Source organism: Pelodiscus sinensis, chromosome 26, assembly GCF_049634645.1.
Source record: "Pelodiscus sinensis isolate JC-2024 chromosome 26, ASM4963464v1, whole genome shotgun sequence".
Lineage (NCBI taxonomy): Eukaryota > Metazoa > Chordata > Testudines > Trionychidae > Pelodiscus > Pelodiscus sinensis.
In genome coordinates, this window is record NC_134736.1 from 12,295,363 (window position 1) to 12,319,601 (window position 24,239).

The 24,239-nt window shown below is 57.0% G+C and overlaps 1 protein-coding gene across 2 annotated transcripts in view; it reads right to left on the bottom strand.

Moving 5' to 3' along the window:
* HEPACAM (hepatic and glial cell adhesion molecule) overlaps positions 1-23,973 on the bottom strand; it is a 30,784-nt gene extending 6,811 nt beyond the window's left edge. The window contains exons 1-7 of one of the 2 annotated variants that reach the window (XM_075909612.1): positions 23,387-23,469; positions 20,851-21,175; positions 15,311-15,652; positions 11,819-12,100; positions 4,426-4,519; positions 2,889-2,962; positions 858-928 (exon numbers count right to left, since the gene is read on the bottom strand). In XM_075909612.1, coding sequence (XP_075765727.1) covers positions 858-928; positions 2,889-2,962; positions 4,426-4,519; positions 11,819-12,100; positions 15,311-15,652; positions 20,851-20,857 — 870 coding nt within the window. In that variant the 5' untranslated portion in view covers positions 20,858-21,175; positions 23,387-23,469. Of the gene's footprint in view, positions 1-857; positions 929-2,888; positions 2,963-4,425; positions 4,520-11,818; positions 12,101-15,310; positions 15,653-20,850; positions 21,176-23,386 lie in introns of both variants that reach the window. The other variant, XM_006122322.4, reaches the window with a different exon arrangement.
* Between the last annotated feature and the right edge of the window lie 266 nt (positions 23,974-24,239).

Genomic DNA, 24,239 nt, shown 5'->3' on the forward strand with positions numbered 1-24,239 from the left:
AGCAAGGGAGGTTTAGGTTGGACATTTGGGGAAATGTCTGAACTGTCCGGGTGCTGAAACACTGGAATAAGTTGCCTAAAGAAACTCCATCTCTGGAGATATTTAAGAGCAGGTTACATAGACATCTATCAGCGTTGGTGCTGGGTCCTGCCGTGAGGGCGGGGGACTGGACTCGATGACCTCTCCAGATCCCTGCCAGTCCTAGTGTTCTATTATTCTAAGTGATCCCTCCCCTGTCACTCATTCCCAGCCCCTGACACACAGAGGCTCAGGACACCCTGCCTGTCCCTCCTGGCTAAGAGCCATCGATGGACCTAACCGCCATGGATTTATCTAGTCTGGATTGAATGTTCCAGCTACATGGGACCTGCCAAACTCAGAGGTGCCACAAATCCCATTGCAGATCCGCTGTGCGAGAGCCAGGTGAATCTCAGCTGTTTGCTTTGGAGGAGCTTGAATGGCCATTTCTAGGGTGGGCCCCTCTGGGGTTCACGACCCACAAGTTTTGCTCCGAGTTTCTGGTTCAGCTGTCAAACCTCAGAGGAATTCAATCAGCGTGTCTGGGTCTCCCCGTTTCACCTGAAACCACAAGTCCCGCGCAGTCTCCACGCATGGCTCTAAACCTCCAGAGTCCCCCAACCCGGACAGGAGACTGACATACCACGGGTCTATGGCCTCTTGCTAGGGCTTCACTGGAAGTGTCTCCCACAGCTCCAGGATTGAGGGTCAGTGCCTGCGTGGCCATGCGAGTGTCCCCTCTCCCGCCTTGCCTAGAACAGGGCGGTCTCGCCCTTTGGTATGGACAGAGCTTGCTCTGAGAAATGACAGGCCCTGCGGGTTACAAGCACTACACTTACTTTGTCCTTTAGGATGTAGAGAGCAACGGGATTCCTGCGTTCGTGTTCTCCACTGTGGGGGACAATCTCAGCTGCACGGAAACAACAAACAATGTTGGTGACATTTCTGACGAGGAGCTGGCGAAGGACCCTGTGCGCAGCCTGTGTCCGTCTGTCCACGTGTCTGTCCCAGCTGCTGCGCAGGTGCTAAAGCCCTCTTGGCCTTGCCTGGATTCTCGGAGCAGGATGGCGACCCAAGTTCAGGCAATCTGCCTTCTCCGCCAGCTCAGACTCCTGAGCTGGGTCACGGAAACGCTGCCCTTTGATTGTGGGACTGGCTTGCACTAGCTGGCAGGCAGAGGCTGCCAGCACGGAGCCACACGCCAGAGGGGTGAAAACGGGCCCCTGCGTGCTTGTGCTGCACTACAGAGCCGGAGTGGCCGAGCGCAGCTTCGGCTCCCGAGTGTCAGATATAGACACCTCTGTGGGTACCCCCCAGCCTGCATCGGGGCAGGAACCGGAGCTCACAGCTGTCGTTTAGGGCGCAGGAGCTGTGGGCGCAGCCTGTGGCATGGAGAACCCCCCACTCCCAGGCCCCACAGGAGAAAGGGGCCCAGGCACAAGCAAGGGAAACAGGAGGGTTTTGTTCAGATTTGTGGTCTGTGCAAAGTCAGACAGGAGCCGGGGGCTATGGAGGAGGGATTCAGCTACGTGAGGATTCCCTGCTGTGTTCCCTCCCTCTGGGGCACCGGGCATTGGCCCCTGGGGGCAGACCGGACTCCGGGCTGGATGGACCTTTGGGCTGACCCAGCCTGGCGGTGCTTATGCAAGCCCTTTCGTACCCCTCCCCCAAACGGCCATGACACAGCACTAGCCCTAGGGCCCCATCTGGCCTTTGGTTTCAGGCAGGTGGGCAGAGCCCCAGTGATGGAAAAGGGGCCACAAATAAGCAATGGGCTTGAGGAGTGAGAAACCAGAGAAATGTGGCTAGAGCACGGTGCCCAGAACGCCTGTGCTAGGAGCTCAGGGCTAGGGCTGGTTGGGGTTAGGGTTCGGGTTAGGGTTAGGATGAGTTAGAGTTTGGATTGGTTAGACTTAGGACTGGTTAGGCTTGGGGTTAGGGTTTGGGTTAGGATGGGTTAGGGCGGGTTAGGCTTAGAGCTGGTTAGGGTTTGGGCTAGGGTTGGTTAGGGCAGGTTAGGGTTTGGGTTGGGTTGGTTAGGGTTTGGGTTAGGGTTGGTTAGGGTTTGGGTTAGGGTTGGTTAGGGCAGGTTAGGGTTTGGGTTGGGTTGGTTAGGGTTTGGGCTAGGGTTGGTTAGGGTTTGGGTTGGGTTGGTTAGGGTTTGGGTTGGGTTGGTTAGGGTTTGGGTTGGGTTGGTTAGGGTTTGGGCTAGGGTTGGTTAGGGTTTGGGTTGGGTTGGTTAGGGTTTGGGTTGGGTTGGTTAGGGTTAGGGCTCCATGCTTGAACCTCCCCATGCTGGAAGCTCAGGGTTCCTAACTCCAAGAACACAAGAGGGAGAGGAGGCAGGAACATCCCCAGGGAAGTTGAGTTTGGCAAGGCAGGCAGGTGCCTCGGGCACTGTTAGGTTTCCCTCAGCAGCACAGCGTGGGCTGGGTTAGGTCCAGAGTCCGTTCGCCTGGCCCTGGGATGGGGCACAGAACCCAGGGCGGGCGGGTGCGGGCGTTTCAGCAGCACCTCGATTACTCAGGGTGACGACCTGATTAAAGCCCTTCCCACTCAGCCTGGCAGGGAAGGAACTGCCCAGGAGCGAGCCCTGTGTGCGGGAGTGTCGTGCCACCCACCTGAGCAGTGCCACGACGACCACTGCCCCACTGGGGCCCTCCTCACGTGAGCTGTTCCGCCGGGGGGGGGGCCCACAAAGGAGCTCTGACAACAAGGAGTTTCCCGAGCTGCCCAGTGCGTGTAAACAGGGACGACCGCTCTTCCCGTTTTCTTTGCCTGCCGAGGGGCTGCCACAGGCCCTGAGAGGCTGCAGCCACCTGTGCCCTGAGAGGGAGCTGAGCAGACAGGGCCCCCGGCCAATGGCTTACCTTCCTGCTTGAAATGCGCCTCGCTCTGGTCCAGGTATTCCGAGGAGCTGTGCTTGTCCGGCTGCGGCTTGGCTCTGTAAGACACACAAGGTGCTTTGTGTGCTCAGAGGGCCCTCTGTGTGGGTCCCTGCAGTGCTCTTGTCTCTGGCCATGCATGCATTGCTGCCCAGCCGGTTTCCCCAGCTTCATACACAGCCCAGGCCTCTCCCGGCAGAAGGGAACAAAATCCCAGGGCTGCACGATGCAAGGGGCTGGCAGCTGGACCCTGTCTGCTCAGCTCCTGCAGTAACGACCGGGAAACCTGGAGCAGCAGCAAGGTTTGGTGCGCAGGAGTTGAGGGGGGCACAGGGAGTAAAGGAGCAAGAGAGACCAAGGGGATTTGGGAACTGGCTTGGGACGAGATCCCTGCTCCAGGGGCCAGTCTGCCCTACTGTGGCTGTGGGTTTCACCTGCTCCAATGTGAAACATTTCAGGGTTTTACAAACGTGCACCAGAGCTGGGTGGGGACTGGCCAGGCGCTCTGAGAGCTGCAGGACACAGGCAAGCCAGGCTGTGGGCGATCGCGGGGCAGAGGCGCTGGGGAAGGGAAGGGATTTCAAGCCTCGGGGGGTATGGAACCCTCCTGCTCTGCCTTAGCGCTGACGGCCCCGCACGCAGCAGTGTGGACTCTGTTCTGAAGGCTGGCCCATTGCTGGGAGCCAGCCCCGCCCTGGTGTCACGGACAGCGACACAGACATTCTGCTCCCCGGGACCCAGTGGAACAGGGGCAGCGAGCTACTGGCCCCTCTAGCGCCTTTCCTGCTGGGCGTTTGGGAAGGGGCGGCCAGGCAGGCTGCAAAGCCGGCTGGACCCTTGGCCCTGATGCGTGCGGGGACAGGGGTGGCCCCTCACCGATTGTGGGGAGATTCCCCAGACTGGAGCCAGCAGAGCTCGTGGCCTCACCTCCCTCCCCACAGCCCCAGGCATGTGAGGAGGTGAGAGTGGAGCACCGCAGCTGCCCCGAACAGCGTGTGGGCCCCAGACTGCTCTGTCCTGCCACCAGGCAGATAACTGTGAGCTGCACCCAGCTGGGATTCTGAGCATTATTCGTTCATTCACAGTGGGCTGTGTCGCCGAGTTTCTGGAGTTCGAAGAGCGACAGGCCTGACAGAGCAGGGGGAGCAGCCGGGGGAGCAGTGTCCCTGAGGTGGGGCCAGGAACTGGGTGCAGGGAGCAGCTGGGGGAGCAGTGTCCCCGGGGTGGGCCAGGGCCGGGTGCAGGGAGCAGCCGGGGGAGCTGTGTCCCCAGGGTGGGCCAGGGCCGGGTGCAGGGAGCAGCCGGGGGAGCTGTGCCCCCGGGGTGGGCCAGGGCCGGGTGCAGGGAGCAGCCGGGGGAGCTGTGTCCCCGGGATGGGCCAGGAGCCGGGGGAGCTGTGTCCCCGGGGTGGGCCAGGGCCGGGTGCAGGGAGCAGCCGGGGGAGCTGTGTCCCATGCAATCCCCAGGACGGGTCAAGGAGCAAAGTAACGGCTGTTTTACTCAAGTGTCGTGTGATGCTCACTTTTTGGCGGGTTTCCAGCAGGCGCAGACGGTCACCAAGGTGACGAGGAGGAAAATGCCCCCGGTGGAGAGGATTATGTAGAGCGAGCTCCGTCCTAGGAGAAAGGGGGAATGAGCGTCATGCCACAGCGCTCTGCAGACAGGGCAAGAGCCTCAGTCCGCCCGCCAGCACCCAGAGGGGTCACATGGCCCCCGGGAACCCAACAGGCGGCAGAGGAGCAGCCTCTCTGGGCCCCAGCGCACGGCAACCGGAGCAGAAAGGGACAATTCGCCCCCTTCAGCTTGAGCCCCCAGGACCCAGCTCAGTGCCCAGACACATCCCTTCCCAGGTGTTTGTTGGACCCACAGGGTGCTGCAGAGGCCGCGAAGGCCCTTGCCTGGGAGGGAACCTTTGCTGGCCCTGGGCCTTGCAAACGTTGCCTGGAACTGTGGGGGTGGGGTTGGGAGGGGGCCAGGGTCTCTGTCAGCGAGATGCAGACTTGAAGGGCTCCGGAGCCAAATCAGGGATCAGCATCACCCAAAAGAGCCACAGTCGTGTGAATTCCTTGTGCCATTTACCACAGCGCTCCTCAGATTCCAGCAGCATGACAGGAGGAAATTTGTCTGTCTGTCTGTCTGTCTCTCTCTCTCTCTCACACAGAGAGAGATAAAAATTGAGCCTTTCAAGCTATTAAACATAAATCACGATTAATTGAATCGAATACCATTTATTTAAATATTTTGAATGTTATTTACATTTTCAAATATATCGATTTCAGTTACAACACAGAATACAAAGTGTACACTGCTCACTTTACATTTTTTTTACAAATATTTGCACTATAAAAACCAAAAGAAACAATCCTTTTCAATTCACCTTCCAGTGCAATGTCTGCAGCATGCAAGCTTCACTTACAAATGTAGAATTATGAGCGAAACAACCTGCATTCAAACCCAAAGCAATGTAAATCTCTAGTGCCTACAAGTCCACCCAGTCCCGCTTGTTCAGCCCGTCGCTCAGACAAGCGGCTTTGCCTACATTTGAAGGAGACAATGCGTAGGGTTGCCAGGCATCTGGTTTCAACCTGAACACCTAGGCTACGTCTAGACTGGCATGATTTTCCACAAATGCTTTTAATGGAAAAGTATTTCCGTTAAAAGTATTTGCGGAAAAAAGCGTCTAGATTGGCACAGACGCTTTTCCGCAAAAGCACTTTTTGCGGAAAAGCGTCCGTGCCAATCTAGACGCGGTTTTGCGCAAGAAAGCCCCGATCGCCATTTTCGCCATCGGGGCTTTTTTGCGCAAAACAATACCACGTTGTCTACACTGGCCCTCTTGTGCAATTTGCGCAAGAGAGCTTTTGCCCGAACGGGAGCAGCATAGCATAGCATTTCCGCAAGAACACTGACAATCTTACATGAGATCATCAGTGTTCTTGCGGAAATTCAAGTGGCCAGTGTAGACAGCTGACAAGTTTTTCCGCAAAAGCAGGTGCTTTTGCGGAAAAGCTTGCCAGTCTAGACACAGACCTGGTGAAAAAGGGACCTTGGCGGCTGCAGATAGCACCACTGGTAAAGTCCAGTTGGCGGCCCAGCAGGGCTCCGTGCCTGCCCTGGCTCGTCACTGCTCCTGGAAGCAACCGGTATGTTGGGCTTGTAGGTGCAGGGGTTGCCATGGGGGAGAGCGCCACTTCTGAGCTCCAGTTGGCCAGGAACCAGGCAAATGGGAGCTGCAGGGGTAGTGCCAGCAGGTACGGGCAGCACACAGAGCCCCTGGCTCCTCCACCTAGGGGCAGGACCTGAGGACTGCTTCCAGGAGCTGCACAGAGCCAGGGAGCTGGCCTTAGCCCTGCCAACTGGGATCCACCCAAGATAAGTACCACACAACCGGAGCTGTACCCTGAACCACCCCCTCCCACAAGTCAGAACCTCTTACTGCCCCCAGAGACAACCGGAGTTGCCATAGGACTTCAAGATAATGGTCATGTGATGAAATCTCCAGGAATTCAGGCCAAGTTAGTAACCCTATGCAGCCTGCGTCCCACCCTCTTCTCCAGCCCAGTGAATAGGAGCCAGGAACTGAAGGAGAGGGACAGAGGGAGTGGGGGCGGAGTCTGGGGGCAGGAGCAGGACAAGGGTGTTGGATTTTATGCAGTTACAAAGCTGGCAACCCTAATAATGCTGTCCACTTCCTGTTTACAATGTCCCCTGAAAGAACAGGCATTCGCACGGCACTGGAGCTACTTCCGGGCCAGACACACTGCACTGAAGATTCTTATGGCCCTTCATCCTTCAGCCAGCATTCCAGAGGGCATGCGTCCACATTGATCACAGCTGCTGCTTGCTAGTGATCCAAAGCACTGCAGACTAACGCATGGTCATTTTCACCAGCTGAGGCAGGGGGTTGAGTCTCTTTTCTCATGGGTCAGATTCTGTAGTTTCTGCAGCACAGTGTTGTTTTCAACAGCCTCAAAAGAGTAAATTCCACATCTCGGCCCTCTCAGACGTTGGAAGACATTTCGGATCCTTAAACCTTGGCTCAAGTGCTATAGCTGTCTTTAAAAATCTCACATGGGCACCTTCTTTGCATTTCACCAAATCTGCGGTGAAAGTGTTCTTAAAATGAACAGCATGTGCTGGGTCATCATTCAAGACTGCTATCGCATGAAATATGTGGCAGAATGTGGGTAAAACAGAGCAGGAGATATTTCATTTTCCCCAAGTAGTTCAATCACAAATTTAATTAACACATTTTTTAATGAGCATCATCAACGTGGAAGCATGTCCACTGGAATAGTGGTCAAAGCATGAAGGGGCACATGAATGTTTAGCACATCTGGCCCATAAACCTCTTTCAATATCAGCTAGAAAAGTGTTACGTGAACACCTGTTCCCACTTTCAGGTGACAAAGTAAAGAAGAAGTGGGCAGTATGATCATCTGTAAATGTAAAGAAACTTGTTTGTCTTGGCCATTGGCTGAACAATAAGTAGGACTGACTGGACTTGTAGGCTCTAAAATTTTACATCATTTTGTTTGTGAGTTCAGTTACATAACAAAAAATATATATTTGTATGTTGCACTTTCATGATAGAGATTGCACTACAGTACTTGTATGAGGTGAACTGAAAAATATTATTTTACGGTGCAAATGCTTGTAATAAAAATAATAATATAAAATCAGCACTGTACACTTTATGTTTTGTGTTGTAATTGAACTATATTTGAAAACAATCAAACATCAGAAAAACATCTAAATTATGTAAGACATTTCAAATGGTATTCTGTTGTTTAACAGTAAGATTAAAGTGTGAGTAACCATAATTAATTTTAAATCACTATTTATGTTTTTTAGTTAAATAGGTGAGTAACAGCTTTATAGATATTGTGGGTACATATTATTCTCACAGCAAAATCACTGACCATGCATTATCACCATCTACAGCTGGCTAACAATACAGTAAAAGCACCCTGATTGGTTGCTAGCTTAGCTTGGGCACTAATTAAATCACACATACCACGTGCTGCAAAAAACCACATAAAGAGCCATTAGCAGCTCCAAGCACCAGTCTGAGGCTCACTGGTCCATGTGCTCCAGCCCCCATTCTTTTGACTCAGAAATGGCAGCAAGCGGCAGGTGGCAGAATATGAACACTTCAGTGCTTTGTCCAGCGGTTTGGTGGGTGCCCAGCTCTGCTCTGGGCCAGACAGACAGTGATTTTGGTTTGCTCTGTAGAAGCAGTGTTGCTGACGGATATGCATATGCTCACTCTGTGCATATGCTCACTCATTGTAACGCATGGCTCCAGCCAAGGCCTGGAATCCAACAGACCCAACACCTTACGCCTCCACCCCCACCAACCAGCTTGTGTCTGGCTCTCAGGAAGGGGGCAGAGAACCATTGACCTTGCATGGCCAGATGTCAGAATGAATCGTACCACTAGGAATATCTGCCACAGGAGACTTTGCCAACATCATTAGTTTTTGTGCTCCATCACTCATCACCTCTGGAGAAAAGGACTAATTCTACCAGTAACTCAACTGTGCCATCAGCAAACTACCGCCAGGCAAGCAACTCTGTCTATTGGAGACTTCAACACTACAGTCAGCTCAGGTCACAAGATGTGGCGGCAACACAGTGACCACCACGGAGAGGGGAAAATGAACAACAATGGGCAAACGCTGGAAATGCTGCACCCTCAAGAACCGTGCAACCCCTAACCAACACCAGCGTAATGGCCCAGTGCTCAAAGTAATGAGCTGTGAATAGGTCTGGTTTTGCTGTAGCCTGGGTTGTGATTGGTCCTGCCAGGACATGAGGCCAGGTCACCTGATGCAGGAACCCATTTTGGATCTGGTACTTTGCCACTCAAGAGAAGAAAAAGTTTGAACTGAGCACAAAGAATTCCTACCTTGGGCAAAAGGGACATAAAGGGGGGAACCAAACAATAGGGGTGGTTGCCAGGTGCCAGGAGACCCCCACTTCCCACCCAAGATGCCTGCTGGAAACATCTAAGACAGGAGTGAGAGAAGGATCGGGCCCGGCTTAGGAGGCTGCCTAGCTTGTGAAAGAGATGATTAGAACAACTGTTAGGATAAGAATTTGCAGGTAACAAGTTTCTTAGTAAAAAAACAACAACAAATGGTCCGTCATCTGAAGAAGTGGGCTGTGCCCACAAAAGCTCATGATACCACCTACATGTTTTGTTAGAGTCTATAAAGTGCTACCGGACCATTTGTTATTGTTTTTCTGTATGGGTATGTCTAGACTACAGGGTTTTGTCGACAGAAGTTTTGTCGACAAATACTGTCGACAAAGCTTCTGTCGACAAAGAGCGTCTAGACTACAGCCAGTTCTGTCAACAAAGCAAGCCACTTTGTCGACATAACAGTGTGGACGCAAAGGACAGTATAGATGCAATAATGCCTTCTATCGACAGAACTCTGTCAACAAAAGGCGTTATTCCTCGTAGAATGAGATTTACATATGTCGACAAAACTGCTGAGTTTTGTTGACGTTATGTCGACATAACTCAAAGGCAGTGTGGACGCAGGTATAGTTTTGTCGACAAAAGTCCACTTTTGTCGACAAAACCCTGTAGTCTAGACACACCCTATCAGACTAACTCAGCTACCCCCTGAAGTTTCTTAGCGTAATAGACCTAGCTGGTATGTTTTGTCTGTCTTCGCTCAGTGACTTCCTTTGATCTGTCTGTATCCACAGCAATCACTTAAATCCTACTTTTTATCATAAAGTTGTAGAATCACAGAACACTAGAACTGGACGGGACCTCGAGAGGTCGTTGAGTCCAATCTCCTGCCCTCATAGTAGGACCAAGCACCGTCTAGATCATCCCTGACAGGTGTTTAACCTGCTCTTAAATCTCTCCAGAGATGGAGATTCCACAACCTCCCTGGGCAATTTATTCCAGCGTTTAATTCAGCAATTTATTCCTGACAGTTAGGAACTTTTTCCTAATGTTCAACCTAAACCTGCCTTGCTGCAATTTAAGCCCATTGCTTCTTGTCCTGTCATCAGAGGACAAGGAGAACAATTTTTCTCCATCCTCCTTATAATACCCTTTTAGATACTCAAAAACAGCTATCATGTCCCCTCTCAGTCTTCTTTCCAAACTAAACAAATCCAATTCTTTCAATTTTCCTTCATAGGTCATGTTCTCCAGACCTTCCATCATTCTTGTTGCTCTTCTCTGGACCCTCTCCAATTTCTCCACATCTTTCTTGAAATGTGGTGCCCAGAACTGGACACAAGACTCCAGCTGAGGCCTAACCAGCGCAGAGTAGAGCGGAAGAATGACTTCTCATGTCTTGCTCACAACACTTCTGTTAATGCATCCCAGAATCATGTTTGCTTTTTTTACAGCAGCATCACACTGTGTTTAGTAAGTTTAACTTACTTTTTATACTTGACAAAACCTTTGTTTATTATCAAGCCCAGTGTAAATAATTGTTACCTGGGGGAGCAACCAATGTGCATCTCTCTCTTTCATTGGCAAAGGGGGCAGACACCTTATGACCATTCTCGGTTTGAGACTTTTACCCAGAATAAGACGGATTTACTTAGGGATTTGGTCCTCTTGAGGGCTGTTCCTGGGGGCTGTACATGGCCTTAGAGTTGAGCCCTCCCAGAGCTAAGCTGATCTCAGTGTCTGTGTTGCTCTGCTGGGGGTTGTGACCCCAACTTTGTGCCTGGGGTGGGGCAGACCAGAGCTTTTGGCCCAGCAGGACAGGGAGGTGGGGCGCCCCAGAGGGCAGGTAGGTGAGCTCAGTGGCATGACCAGCACACCGGATGACTGTCCCAAAGGGACCCCTGTGATTGAATCCATCCCAGAGAGCCCTTAGCCACCTGGCTGATGTTTGGGGTTTGCATCAGAGACTGGGGTGGGAACTGCACCCATCTGAGTGCTGTTAGCGTCAGGAAAAGTTGGAGTTCAGAGCAAAGCTGAGCTGCGTGTGCGCAGGTCTAAAATGAGCATGAGTTTACTGGAGAGACCCAGAGGCAACAGGAGCACGGACAGTGCCATTCGCTTATTTTCAACAACCCTTCCAACACCAGGACACCCCGGCAGCCTGGCGGAGTGCTGCTTGTGACCCGGCATTCCCTGGGCTTTATGAGAATACAAGCTGAACAGGACATAGCTGACCTGTGCTTCAGACGAGGAGGCTCATGTAAGGCGTCATGGGGAAGTTACGATTTACTGAATATTAGGGGGTTGTGCCCTGCTCGCTACGCTCACCCACCCTGCTCCGACTGGCCAGTTTCGTGCCAGAGAGCCTGAGCGCATCCTTCTGTCGTGCAGCAGGAAAAACGTTTACAGCGAGAGACGATTACCCCGCTTGTATGCATGGATCTGTCTTTGTAAACCAAGTTAGGACACTGCCCTGTGTATCTGTGTGTCTAGATATTTTAAAGGCGCCTGTCTGCGAGTCCATTTGCTCAAGAACACCTCCTAAACGGTAAGAGCTGGGACCACCAAATTTGGGATGTAGCTTCCTCTTCTCCTAACTTCCAGCAGGCTCAGGGTTTGGCTGTGGCAGGAAAACAGGATGTGCCAGGAATTCAGTTGTCTTCCATCCCATGGAAAGGGAGGGGGCTGATCGGAGGGACGCAACACTGCAGTCACCACTGGAGGCAGCCGCACCAGGAAGAGAGTGGCCAGCTGTGGATGGGGCTCACCATCTTAATGGCCACCAGCTCTGTTAACCCAAACCCCTCAGCCCCACCCTCCGCTCCACCGCTGGACGGGTGCTGATGTGAAGTGCAAAGGGCCCCTTTAAGAGCTATCAGCAGATTTCCACCCACAGGTCACAACTGAGCCTTGCTTTCCATGGGCTTGTCACAGTATGTAAACGCCCCCACGGGCTCCCCGCCTGCCCCTAAGCGTCCATACTCACTGTACACGGTCAGCTTTACCGGGAGGCTGCGCCCACTGCTGATGGGGTTCTCCACCAGGCAGCTGTACACGTCATCGTCAGACATGAGGACCCTGGTGATGGTGAGCACCTTCTGGTCGTGGGAGAGCAGCAGCCGCGAGTCGTTGCTGAGGGCCTGGCCGGCCTTCAGCCAGGTATAGGAGGGCTTCGTGCCGTTCTCGTGGGAGCAGTTCAGGGTGAAATGCTCGCTGAGCTCTAGCACGGTGGAGGATGCAAGGACAACGTGAGGCTTTGAAATGGGAACTAGAAGAAGAAGAAAACATCACGTCCAATTAACACTGGGAAAGAGACAGCACCTCCCAGCAGCGCTACAGCCCGCTGGCCCCGCTCACCCCATGCCTAGGAGACTCTGCCTCTCTGACTGCCCGTGACCGCAGGGGATTCCTTGGAGGGCCCTTTCAGGCTCAACATGCCGACTGCTGCAGACAGGGCCTTGCCATGGGACCAGATGCTGGGGAGGCAGAATGTGGCAGCACTAACAAGAAAACCAGGCCCTTGCCAGTCAGTTCAGACTGCAACAAAGCAGAGAAGGGTCCAGGGAGCTTCCTCTGGCTGTGAATCCCCATGTCCTCCCGGAGCAGAGCACTGGGACTCCGCATGCGCTGACCGCAAGGCACCGCTGCGCCCTCCTGCAGGTCTCACGCATCGGTCTTCGTTTGCACCCGGAGACCACAGCGGCGAGTGGGGCCATATGGCCCAGGGGGTGCACAGGCACAGACCGTCAGACAGACCCTGCCCCCAAAGAACTGACATGACAAATAGAGAGAGGGTCATTCTCTTCCCCTTGCACAGAGGGGCCCTGAGCCCATGGCGGTTAAGGGACTTGCCCAAGGTCACACCAATAGTCTGACAGAGCTGACACTGGCGGCAGAGCTCCAGGGCTGGCCACATCCCTCTTTTCCATCTGATTCTGCCTTGACACTTGCTGTTTGGCTGCAGCTTTCTGTCCCCCGTGAGTCCAGTCGCTCCGCACCAGGGATGGCACAAGGCCTGTGACACGTTAATCAGCTGGCTGAGCAAATGAGAACAATGAATGGCGAGCAGCACGTTGCCTTGGGAGTGTAACACGTGCCGAGGGCTCTGCAAAGCCAAGCAGCGGCTGATCACCAGCCCGCCAAGGCCCTGCCGCAGGGACGGTCCCAGACACCAGGCGTGGGACCCCGACCGTCGTCCTGCTGACTCAAGGGGACTTTGCAAGAGACTCGCAGCAAGTGTCTGCTCTGTCAGGCCTCATTTCTTTCCCACCTTTGCTAGCATGGCGAGGCCCTGCGACTGCAGCCAGCAAAGTAGCACGGAGCTAACGACGGAGGGATATGGCTCACAGACACTCGGGGAATAACACAAGAGGCTTCATTGTTATGAAACTCAGCTGGCTGCTGAGGGAACCAGAGCTGCCCCAACACAGCGAAACATTCCTGGCTACAGACAGACTGAACTCCAGTGTCTCCTGCAACCCAGAATCCTTCCTCTTCCAGCCCGGTGCAGGCTGCTAGAGGCATCTTCTTCCTGCCCAGCCAAGGCAGGCCTGTGTCCTGGCTCCCCTCCCCTCCCTTGGCAGATTACACCTCGAAAACCACTTGTGGCATGACACTTCCCTGAAATTCAGTCCAGCTTTGCCTTTGCTTTCCAATCCCCCGAAGCTAGCTATGCCCCCCGGGGCCCCTCAATGGTTCCTCTCGGCCCCCAGTTCCCGCTAGCTACAGCCCAGTCAGGCTAGGCAGGTTTGGACTGTGGGGAGCTCCCGAGAGGGGTGCTTTTCCGAGGAGGAAAGGCATGTGCCAGATCAGCACCCGGCTGGGCCAGCCAGCTGGCATTACATCAGGCCTGGCCAGGAAGGTCGTCTCCGTGTGCATGGCTGGCCCGTCACAGTCTGCTGCTGCCGGGGGCAGGGGCAGCCCTAGACTGGCTGCCACCAACTGGTGCCCGAGGCGAACCATGCAACCGGCACCCCACCTCCAAACCCCTCAGTGATATCGCACCACCATTTGGCATCCCATTTAGCTTGGCGCCCCGGGCGACCGCCTAGCTCGCCTATATGGACGGGCCGCCCCTGGCTGGGGACTCTCATGTGCCCTGTGGCTGGGAGGCAGCTGTGCTGCTCTGGGCTCAGGTAGATCGAAGGAGACGGGAGCTTTCCAACCAGCACAAGCAGCTGTAGCTCAGGTTGTGCTGATGGCATCACCAGGCAGAGGCGGTCGCCACGGACGGGGTGGCAGGTTTGCAGACAATCTGGTGGTGCCCAGAATGCCCAGAGCTCACACCCCTCTGCCCAGCAACCTAGGGTAAGAACAGGCAGCCAGGTTGTGATTTTGATGGGTGCATTCCTGGAGGCTTCATGAGGGCAGAATCTGAGCCCCTGGAGTCTGCAGGGCGACGTGGCTGGGAGGGATTCGCTGGCAGGCCTTGTGGTGGAGGAGAGAGGACTGGAACAGCAGCCTGGACGGCGCTGCTCTGCTGGCAGGCACAGACGGGTGGCGCTTTCTGAGGCTCCCAAAGCCTTTGTGAGGCGATTCCCAGGACAGCGGGAACGGGTCTTGCAGAAGACACATTTCTGGTGTATGTGCCAGAGACAGAAACTCTACGGCCAGTCGACGTCTGGTCCAGAAGCCTGGTCTTCTCGTAGCAGCCTGAAACCTGCCATGAGCCCAGCATGCTCGGCGCAGTGTCAGGAGCAACGGGGTACCGGAGAGCAGGAAAGATAGAACAGCAGCGACTCCTTACGGAAGGAACAAAGCAATGCCCATTGCAGGGGCTCATCAACCAACCGCTCTTCAATACCCCGGAGACCTTCAGCCCTGACAAACTTTCCCAGGGGTTGAGCATTTTGCAAGAGTTCTCCTTGCTACGGGGCTCTCTCGGGAGATACACAGCTGTGCTCTGGCATTCATGGCGCGGGGCTACAGCGCTGATCTGGAACCCTTCACTCCGAAAGCAGTCCCAAAGGGGACCACAAAGAGGGCTTGCCCATGTTCGATGCACACTTTGTACAGCGCGTTTTCCCCGGAGAACTCAAACCAGGAGAACATGCCGAATGTGTCGGAAGAGCTCCAAATGCACTGGCTGAAACCTGGGACTTTGGGACCATAAATATGAACAGATCAGAGACAAGCTGGGTATTTGATTAACAGACAGAAATATTTCACAGCAACTACAATTAAAACCAGACTTGAAGCTGACAAAGCTGGCAAGAGAAATCCAAAGCAGATGGGCTTATGTGTAAAATGGACTCTCGGCAAGTCACCTGGCTCTGAAAATCTAAGGACTAGGGACGGCTTTTCCTGAGGTTCCTTCTGCATTTACCTGGAGCAAACTTCCCTTTGCAGGACCCTGCTGGGCTACCCAGCACTGCCCTGGAAGCTCTCTGCAATGAGGAGGAGAGCAAAGGGGTTCCGGGAGGGCTGTGCCGAGGGCAGGAGCAGCGGCTCGTTTGCGGCGGAAGTTCTGCACACTTACTGTCCACGGTGAGGTTAATGTGCTTCTCCCCGGTGAAGGTTTCATCGGTGATGGAGATCTCCACCTCATAGGTGCCCTCATCTGACAGCTGCAGGTGACTGATCAGCAGGGAGCCATTCTCAAAGATTCTAATCCGGTCCCTGTATTCGGGGCGCAGGTTGCCAATGATCTCGGTGCCAATGGACTGCACCACCGTGGTCGACTTATCTCGCTTCAGCTGCCACTTGACCACAGGCTTATCGCTGCTGGTGCTGGTGTACCTCACGGAGAGCAGGGCAGGCCTGCCCACTGTGCCATGGATGAGGAGAACCGGGCTGGTGATATTGACACCTTCCAGTAGACCTGGAGGGAAGAGACACCAGGGTGGTTAAGGCGGGCTCGTGTTATTGTGGGACTGGGACTGACAGGCTAATCCCTTGGTCAGCTTCTGGGGAAGCCCAGAGGTCTCCAGAAGCCTGATGCGACAGGGGCTTAGCTAGCTGCGTATGCAGTTAATGAAATGCTGCACCTCCTCTCCTGGCCGGCTGCAGTCTGCAAGCTTATTGCGCATTACACAGGAGCTGGGGCAACCCCACGGAGGCCAGTGGGGCTGTGCTGGCTAAGTGAGGACTGGTTAGAGCCAGTCACTTACCCTAGAACCCTAGAGCTGGAAGGGACCTCAAGGGGACATTGGGTCCAGCCCCCTGCCCTCATGGCAGGACCAAGCACCACCTATCATCCCTGAGTTGTCTGACTAACCTGCCCTTAGATATTTCCGAGATGGGGATTCCACAACCTCCCCAGGCAATTGATTCCAGTGTTTAACCACCCGGACAGGCAGGACGTTTTTCCTAATGTCCGACCTAAACCTCCCTTGCTGCACTTTAAGCCCATTGCTTCTTGTGCTATCCTCCGAGGCCAAGGAGAACAATTTCCCCCCTCCTCTTTGACACACCCTTTAGGTACTTCACTATCATGCCCCCTCTCGGTCTTCTCCTTTCTAAACTAAACAGGCCCAGTTCCTTCAGCCTTGCCTCAGAGCTCATGTTCTCCAGACCCTGCATCATTCTTGTTGCTCTTCTCTGGACCCTCTCCAACATCCCCACATCTTTCCTGAGTTGTGCTGCCCCGAGCTGGACACAATGCTCCAGCTGAGGCCCGATCGGCACAGAGCAGCCTTCCCAAGACAAGGAGTGATGCCTATTTCCAAGCACACTGCTGATCCTTGCAGCTCAGGCTGCCTGGCCCTGGCAGTTACACAGCCCCTTCCCCATCTGCTCGTAGGCATTTACCAGGAAGAGGCTGTGACGGCGCGTTGGGGTCCCCCGTCTCCTGCACCCCGAAATGGCACGAACAGAGTCCCCCAGCCGGTAGAATTGAGGGTGGTTTATTGCTTCTCCAGCATATAGCACAGCACAGATATCAGCAGGTTACAGGAACTGGGGCTAAGAGGCCTCAGTGCCCCCCTTGAGATGGGGGAGTCCCAGCCCCCTCCCCAGCTCCTTCTCCCCTGCTTTCCAGACAGGAACTAACCACCTCTCCTCCAGCCCTGCCCCCCAGCCAGGGCAGCATCCACCTTCCTTTGTTCCTCTCCATGGGGAATGGCTGGTCAGACAGGTTGAGACACCCTTTGCATAATGACTCATCCTGTTTTGCTGGTACCAACTGCAGCCAGTGGGGGGTTACCCCAGAGCCAGCAGCATAGAAACCAGCCAGGTACCCCCACTACGTCACAGAGGCAATCTAGAGCGCTGGAGGAAACCCGGAACTAGCCAAGCAAGGGGCAAGGCTCTGCTCCCGGCACGCTGGTGCAAAGCCGGGGTAGCCGCAATCCCTGGGGACGGGGGCTTGCTGGAGGGAAGCCGCTGGCCTGCGCCATGAGAAAGAAACGCTGGAAGCCAATTGCAATGGCTTTAAGGGTTGGAGCCAGAAGAGAGCCCAAGGCACCCGGCTCCTCCAGCCAGCACCAGCGCTCCGCTAGACCAGCGTGGAGTGAGGAGCCGCCTCTGGCTATGGGCTCAGGTGCGGACTTCTAGCAGGTCAAGGGCAGGTCACCCCTCTGTGCTGCTGCAGGGGCCGGGGTGACAGATTCTTCCTACAATGGGGGGATCATGAGACCCCAACCAGACCCCTTTTTCCCCCAGGCCTCCCCCCGGCCAAGCAGCAAGTCGTAGCCAGGTGCGGGAGCCTGTGTCCCTCCACCTGCCTGGGGCGAGGGACCCCCAGCCGTGTCACTGCCCCCCAAATCCCGTCCCAGGTAGCTGGAGGACCCACGTCTCCAGGGGTGGGGCACTGGGGGGCAAAGGAGGGGCAGGGAGCTGAGTCTGTGGAGGGTGTGGACCCTTATCCCTCCCCTACCCGCCATTCTGGTGCCCCTGAGCATGGGGCACAGAACCACAGCCCAGCCCTGGCTCCTGCTCAGATAGAGCCTGGGGAGACAGTGCCGCCCCAGCACGGCCTCTGGCCCCAAAGCTTCAGAAGGGGGCAGGGTGGGAAAGCTGCACTGGGAGCCCGGTGTCAGGGGCGGGCATGTAACCGGGCCTCCTTTGCAACCCAGGCACAGACCCTGGGAGACCTCTGAGCGCCCTCCAGGCAGCAGTGGGCGTCCCTCCGGGCCCTGCTCCCCGCCAGCCCCCCAGGAGGCAGGGGGCCGCAGATGTGGCGTTTCCGGGGCGGGCGGGACGCGTGCCAGAGCCATGCTGGACAGTCTGTTCCCAGCGCGGCTCTTGCAGTCCTAGGAAGGGGCTCTCCTTGAGCCAAGTGCCATGGCAACCGAGTCCTGGAGCTGGGACGAGCGGGGCGGAGAGCGCGGGGGAAGCAAACACCGAACAGAGGAATGATTGAGAGCCAGGGCGCCACTGACGGGGGCGGGGAGGCGGCAGGCCTGTCTCCTGCCCCCTCTCGCCAGGAGCAGGCAGCTCTCTCAGCTCCCCCCTCGCAGCCACCGGAGAGAAAGCCCAGGCAAACCTCTGCAGGAGAGAGCACGGGCGGCTCAGAGCCCCCGCCCGGCCAGAGCCCAACTGCAGCAGCCAACGCACAGCACGCGGTGAGGGGCAGCCCGCTCCCCCCGGCAGCCACAGCGCCCGCGCGGCTCTTCCTCGCCTGGGGGCCGGGCTCAGCCACACCCATTGCTAAGCCTGTTCTCCCCCCCCCCCAGCTCGGCCACACCCATTGCTAAGCCTGTTCTCCCCCCCCCCCCCCGGCTCGGCCACACCCATTGCTAAGCCTGTTCTCTGCCCCCCCCCCCCCCCCGGCTCGGCCACACCCATTGCTAAGCCTGTTCTCCCCCCCCCCAGCTCGGCCACACCCATTGCTAAGCCTGTTCTCCCCCCCCCCCCCCCGGCTCGGCCACACCCATTGCTAAGCCTGTTCTCTGCCCCCCCCCCCACCCGGCTCGGCCACACCCATTGCTAAGCCTGTTCTCTGCCCCCCCCCCCGGCTCGGCCACACCCATTGCTAAGCCTGTTCTCTGCCCCCCCCTCCGGCTCGGCCACACCCATTGCTAAGCCTGCTCTCCCCCCCCCCCCCCCGGCTCGGCCACACCCATTGCTAAGCCTGCTCTCCCCCCCCCCCCCGGCTCGGCCACACCCATTGCTAAGCCTGTTCTCTGCCCCCCCCCCCCCCCGGCTCGGCCACACTCATTGCTAAGTCTGTTCTCTGCACCCCCCCCCCGCTCGGCCACACCCATTGCTAAGCCTGTTCTCGCCCCCCCCCCCCCCCGGCTCGGCTACACCCATTGCTAAGCCTGTTCTCTCCTCCTCCCCCCCCCCGGCTCTGCCACACCCATTGCTAAGCCTGTTCTGCCCCCCCCCCCCGGCTCGGCCACACCCATTGCTAAGCCTGTTCTGCCCCCCCCCCCCCGGCTCGGCCACACCCATTGCTAAGCCTGTTCTCTGCGCCCCCCCCCCCCCCCCGGCTCGGCCACACTCATTGCTAAGCCTGTTCTCCTCCCCCCCCCCCTCGGCTCGGCCACACTCATTGCTAAGCCTGTTCTCCTCCCCCCCCCCCCCGCCCGGCTCGGCTACACCTATTGCTAAGCCTGTTCTCCCCCCCCCCCCAGCTCGGCCACACCCATTGCTAAGCCTGTTCTCTGTCCCCCCCCCCGCCCCCCCGGCTCGGCTACACCCATTGCTAAGCCTGTTCTCTGTCCCCCCCCCCCCCCCCGGCTCGGCTACACCCATTGCTAAGCCTGTTCTCTGCCCCCCCCCCCCCCGGCTCGGCCACACCCATTGCTAAGCCTGTTCTCCTCCCCCCCCCCCCCGCCCGGCTCGGCTACACCTATTGCTAAGCCTGTTCTCCCCCCCCCCCCAGCTCGGCCACACCCATTGCTAAGCCTGTTCTCTGTCCCCCCCCCCCCCCCCCGGCTCGGCTACACCCATTGCTAAGCCTGTTCTCTGCCCCCCCCCCCCGGCTCGGCCACACCCATTGCTAAGCCTGTTCTCTGTCCCCCCCCCCCCCCGGCTCGGCCACACCCATTGCTAAGCCTGTTCTCCTCCCCCCCCCCCCCCCGCCCGGCTCGGCTACACCTATTGCTAAGCCTGTTCTCCCCCCCCCCCCAGCTCGGCCACACCCATTGCTAAGCCTGTTCTCTGTCCCCCCCCCCGCCCCCCCGGCTCGGCTACACCCATTGCTAAGCCTGTTCTCTGTCCCCCCCCCCCCCCCCAGCTCGGCTACACCCATTGCTAAGCCTGTTCTCTGCCCCCCTCCCGGCTCGGCTACACCCATTGCTAAGCCTGTTCTCTCTCCCTGCTCCCCCCCCAGCATGGCCACACCGATTGCTAAGGCTGTTTTCTCCCTTCATGTTCCCCCCGACTCTCCGCACAGTCACACCGATTGCAAATGCTGCTCACAGGCAGGCAGAGCTGTAGCTGGCAGGGCCAACAGCAGCTCTGGGGGCTTCAGCAGCACCTTTTCCACACTCATGGAGACAAGCAGGCTCGGCGGGGGCAGGAAGCTCAGAAGATGGTTGCTGCAGATTTCATCATGAGCTGCCCCCATCCCCACAGGCTGTTCTGTGGTTGGGTTGTACTGAGAGACTGGTGTCGAGTGGTGCTGGCGGGGGAGGAGTGGTGTGCACGGAGGCAAGGGCTGAACCTTTGGGGTTCCTGCGTGTGCCGGTCGGTTGTACTGAGACTGGTGGAGAGTGGTGCTGGCGGGGGAGGAGTGGTGTGCACGGAGGCGAGGGCTGAACCTTTGGGGTTCCTGCGTGCGCTGGTTGGGGTGATCTGCATCGGGGGCTGTGCTAAGACATTAGTGCAGGTTATGAATGGGCGTGCGCTGCATGGGGAGCTCTTTGTGTTTGGGGCAGGGAAGGCTAGACCCCAGACCTGCGCCCTCTGCACCCCCAGTCTGAGTCCAGAGCCCCCCACCACAGCCACTGGCCCATGGCCTAGGCTAGACCCCTAACATCACAGCAATGGGCGAGCGGGTGGCTGCAGCCTTCCCAGTCCGGGAGCTCCGGGAGGGTGGGCGGTGCAGGGAGGGACCAGTCACGCCAAGCTGGAAGGAGGATGGGGACAGGGCCACAGCTGGCTGTTTGGGGCACAGCCTGGCATACTTACCGCCCATGGTCGGGGGTTGTGTGTGCGGCTCTCAGTGCTGGGGGTCGTTTTCATCACACCACACTGCTCAGCACACAGCTTAGGCTTCAAGGGGACGCAGAACGAAACTCCTGGATTCATGATCCCGGCTGTTCTCTGCAGGCACTTGCAGACTCTCCTCCTCCTCTTAGATGCCCTAGATCGAGCGAGCGCCTGTGTCTGTCAGCGCAAGGCAGGTCTCCAGGCCTGGCATCATCCTGGGGTGTCTTTCCTGACCCATCCAACTGGTCGGCAGCCTTCGTAAACTGGAGAGCTCAGACCTGGACACGGTTCCAGCAGCGAGTGCCTAGGTGCCAGATACAGGGGCGCCTTTCAGAGCCCCAGTTCATGCATCCCAGGGCTGTAGTTAGTGGGGACCCTGCAGGGGGTACGCAGGCCCACACGTCGATAGGGTGTGGAGGACTCATGACAACAGCACGCTTCCTTGGCTACTGCGCCTGCCCCACGCACCCCTCTGCCGCGCCCTGAACACGGACTGTGCCGAGCCTGGTGGGACGGATGCCGGGGGCTCCAGAAGGCAGAAGGACTGGGGTCCTAGGCAAGGGAGGGAGCAGCAGGAAGAGACAGTATCAGTCTGATGCAGGCCTTCCAGCTCGGGGGCGCCCCTTGTTCTGAGCTGGCTGGTAGGAATGGCTCCCCTGCACATGACAAAGCCGCCAGGCTTCGGGCGTGCATGGCGCCGGGAGTGCCGTGGCTGGAGGGGCTGCTGCTTTGCATTCCGGGCTTCGGCACCTGGCGGAGAGAGCTGTAAACCCTGCCTGGCTAACGGGCAGCACAGGCCACTGATGCGGAGAGGGGGCAATATCCCTAGTGGAGGAGTGTCTCCAGCGGACATGGGCCTGCAGCCTGCATGCCGTAATCCAGGGGCAAACAAAACCCACATTGAATCCAGAAGAGGGAAAATGACTCATTGGGGGACTATTGGGTTAGATTAGGAGCTGTGTGCAGGGACACAAGAAAAGGCTTAAACAAGTCCAAAAGTCATGGGACCTATCAGTATGCAGAGCGCCTCCTCCTTCCCTGACCAGGCAGCCAGCAGCAAAAGCGGCTTCTGCTCCCAAGTGCTCTAACGACAAGTCCCTGCCTCGGGGAGCAGAGCGTGTGGCCGAGCCCCGGAAGGGTGAGAACTAGGAGCAGCCACTCCCCGCCTGTCACTGGGCAGGTTCAGGCGGCCGAGCCCCTCCCGTCCTTGTTCCAACCTCCCCTTAAACTCAGTGCATGCGTAGCGGGGCACCTCTGCTCCCTGGCTGGCTGAGGAGCTTCGCTCCCTGGGGCAGGGAACGTGGGACAGATTTGCAGTGAAGCCGAGCAGAATAGTCTAATGCACTAGAAGGTTTGGTGCCTAACGCCAACTGAAAGTCAATGAGAGCCAGGCACCTAAGTCACATAGGCACCTTTGTAAATCTGGTCCTTTCTCTGCCTCTGCAGCTGGAGCGCTTAGCACTGAGCGCTTACCAAGCAAGCATCCCCCAAGCCTGGGCTGGCTGGCTCCCTGCCCAACAGCTCTCCATTTCCTCCACGTGCCCCGGGGGGCAGGACGCGCAGCTGGCATTTCGGGGGTGCTGGGTTCAGAGCTCTGAGCGTCCTCGGACAAACTGGCTCCCGCACCACCAGAACCACACTCCCCACTAGCCCGCGACCAGGCAGGAAGCACCCGCACAGCATGGCTCCAGGAGGCCTTTTCAAAGGCACCGAAAAGCAGCCTGAGCCCGTCAGGAGGGTGTCGCGGCTGGAGGATCTGCACTACTCATCTTTGGGCTGCCACAAGGAATGCGACATGAGACAGCTCTTCCCGCTGGACAGATCCAACTGTGTCCCGGCCCACACGCAGGCCCCGTTCAATTCCACATCTCCTGGCAGCTCGGGAAGTCGGTACAAACATCAGCGAGTTTGTGCGGAGACAGGTTTTCAATCTACTACTTTCACGGGTCAGCTCCGGTAAGACCAGGAGCCAATTGGTTTTCAAGTGTGACACAGTCACTTTTACACGCTTACGCCTTGAGTCAAATCGGGCAGCCGGCATTCATGCCAGTGACCATATTACATGAACATTCCCAGCACCTCCAGGCCTGCTTAGCCTTAAGCACAGCGGCGCGGAGGTCTCTCTCCCTGCTTCGGTTGTCTTTCCAAAGAGGGTGTGAGATTAACTCATAACATCAAACTGTCCTGTGTCTACAACTCCACCATACAGCACGACCCCCCACCCCACCCCCGGCGAGTCAGCGAGCCTGATTTCAGTGGCATCGATCAGCAACCTGCGCTATAAGAAACTGCTCGTCAGTGCATTCTCATTGCATTGAAATGCAGCTGGAACAAGCCTCCCCCAAGCCAGAGAAACGCTGCGTGAGGGCAAAGAAAAGGTGTTCAGGGCTCTTGCTTGAACGAGCATCCTCTGCTCCCGAAGGGCTACGCAGGCTCACGAACCCCAGCGTTCAGCTCCAAAGGCTCCCCCACCCTCCCCCACTTCCCAGATTCTTAAAGAGGCTCCTTTTCCTACCTGGGTGGATCAGGAGGAGGCAGGCTACATGCACAAAGCCTGCAGCGCCGGGGGCTCGGGACAAGGCTTCTCTTTCTCTCTTCATTTTGGGTTTAGCTTTAGGTCCCTCTCGCAGACAATTGACATGATTTGTCCACGCTGGGCACGTCCCTCAGCACCGCTCGGAGTTGTTCTGCCGCCGCGCAGCCCTGCCAACTCCTCCTTGAATAGACAGAGCTCTCTGTGTTGTCGAGTTTCTCTTTTCTTTTGCTCAGACCTGGCGTTTTCTGGTCCCGTGAACCCTACCTCTTCAGCCGCGGGGATTAGCGGCCCGGACTCAGACACAGCGAACGACTCCCCAGCTCTTCAGACACCAAGGAACAGCGAGGGCCTCTGCAAACCTCGCGATCCCAGCGGGCACTGGCTCCTCCGGACTGCCTTGTGCACTGCTCTGCACGTGCGGTTCTTCCCGAGCTGCGCCCACGGGGCAGCTGCGCAGGGCATTTGCCTTTCCTGGCCCTCGGCCTGCAGCCAGGCACTCCCCATTGTTTGCATGGAGCGGCACTCTTTGGGCTAGCAGCGGGTGCAGTGTGCCAAGCCTCCCTGGCTCTCACATCACACTGCGCTCAGGGCTCACATGCTCCGCTCTCTTGAGGGTCATTAACCAGGCATTCCTTGGAGGACGTGGCATGGCGGAGGGAGGGGGGGGAGGACTGCTGCCCTCTAGAGCAGCCCCGCAACAGGGTCACACACCAACGGATACTTTCCCTTGCTCTCAGGGTCCCTGATCACAGAACTGCCCCGCCGTGGCTAGTTCCCCCCCCCCCCATGCATGTGGGTTCGATCGCAACATCTCTGCTGCTTACTGGCATCC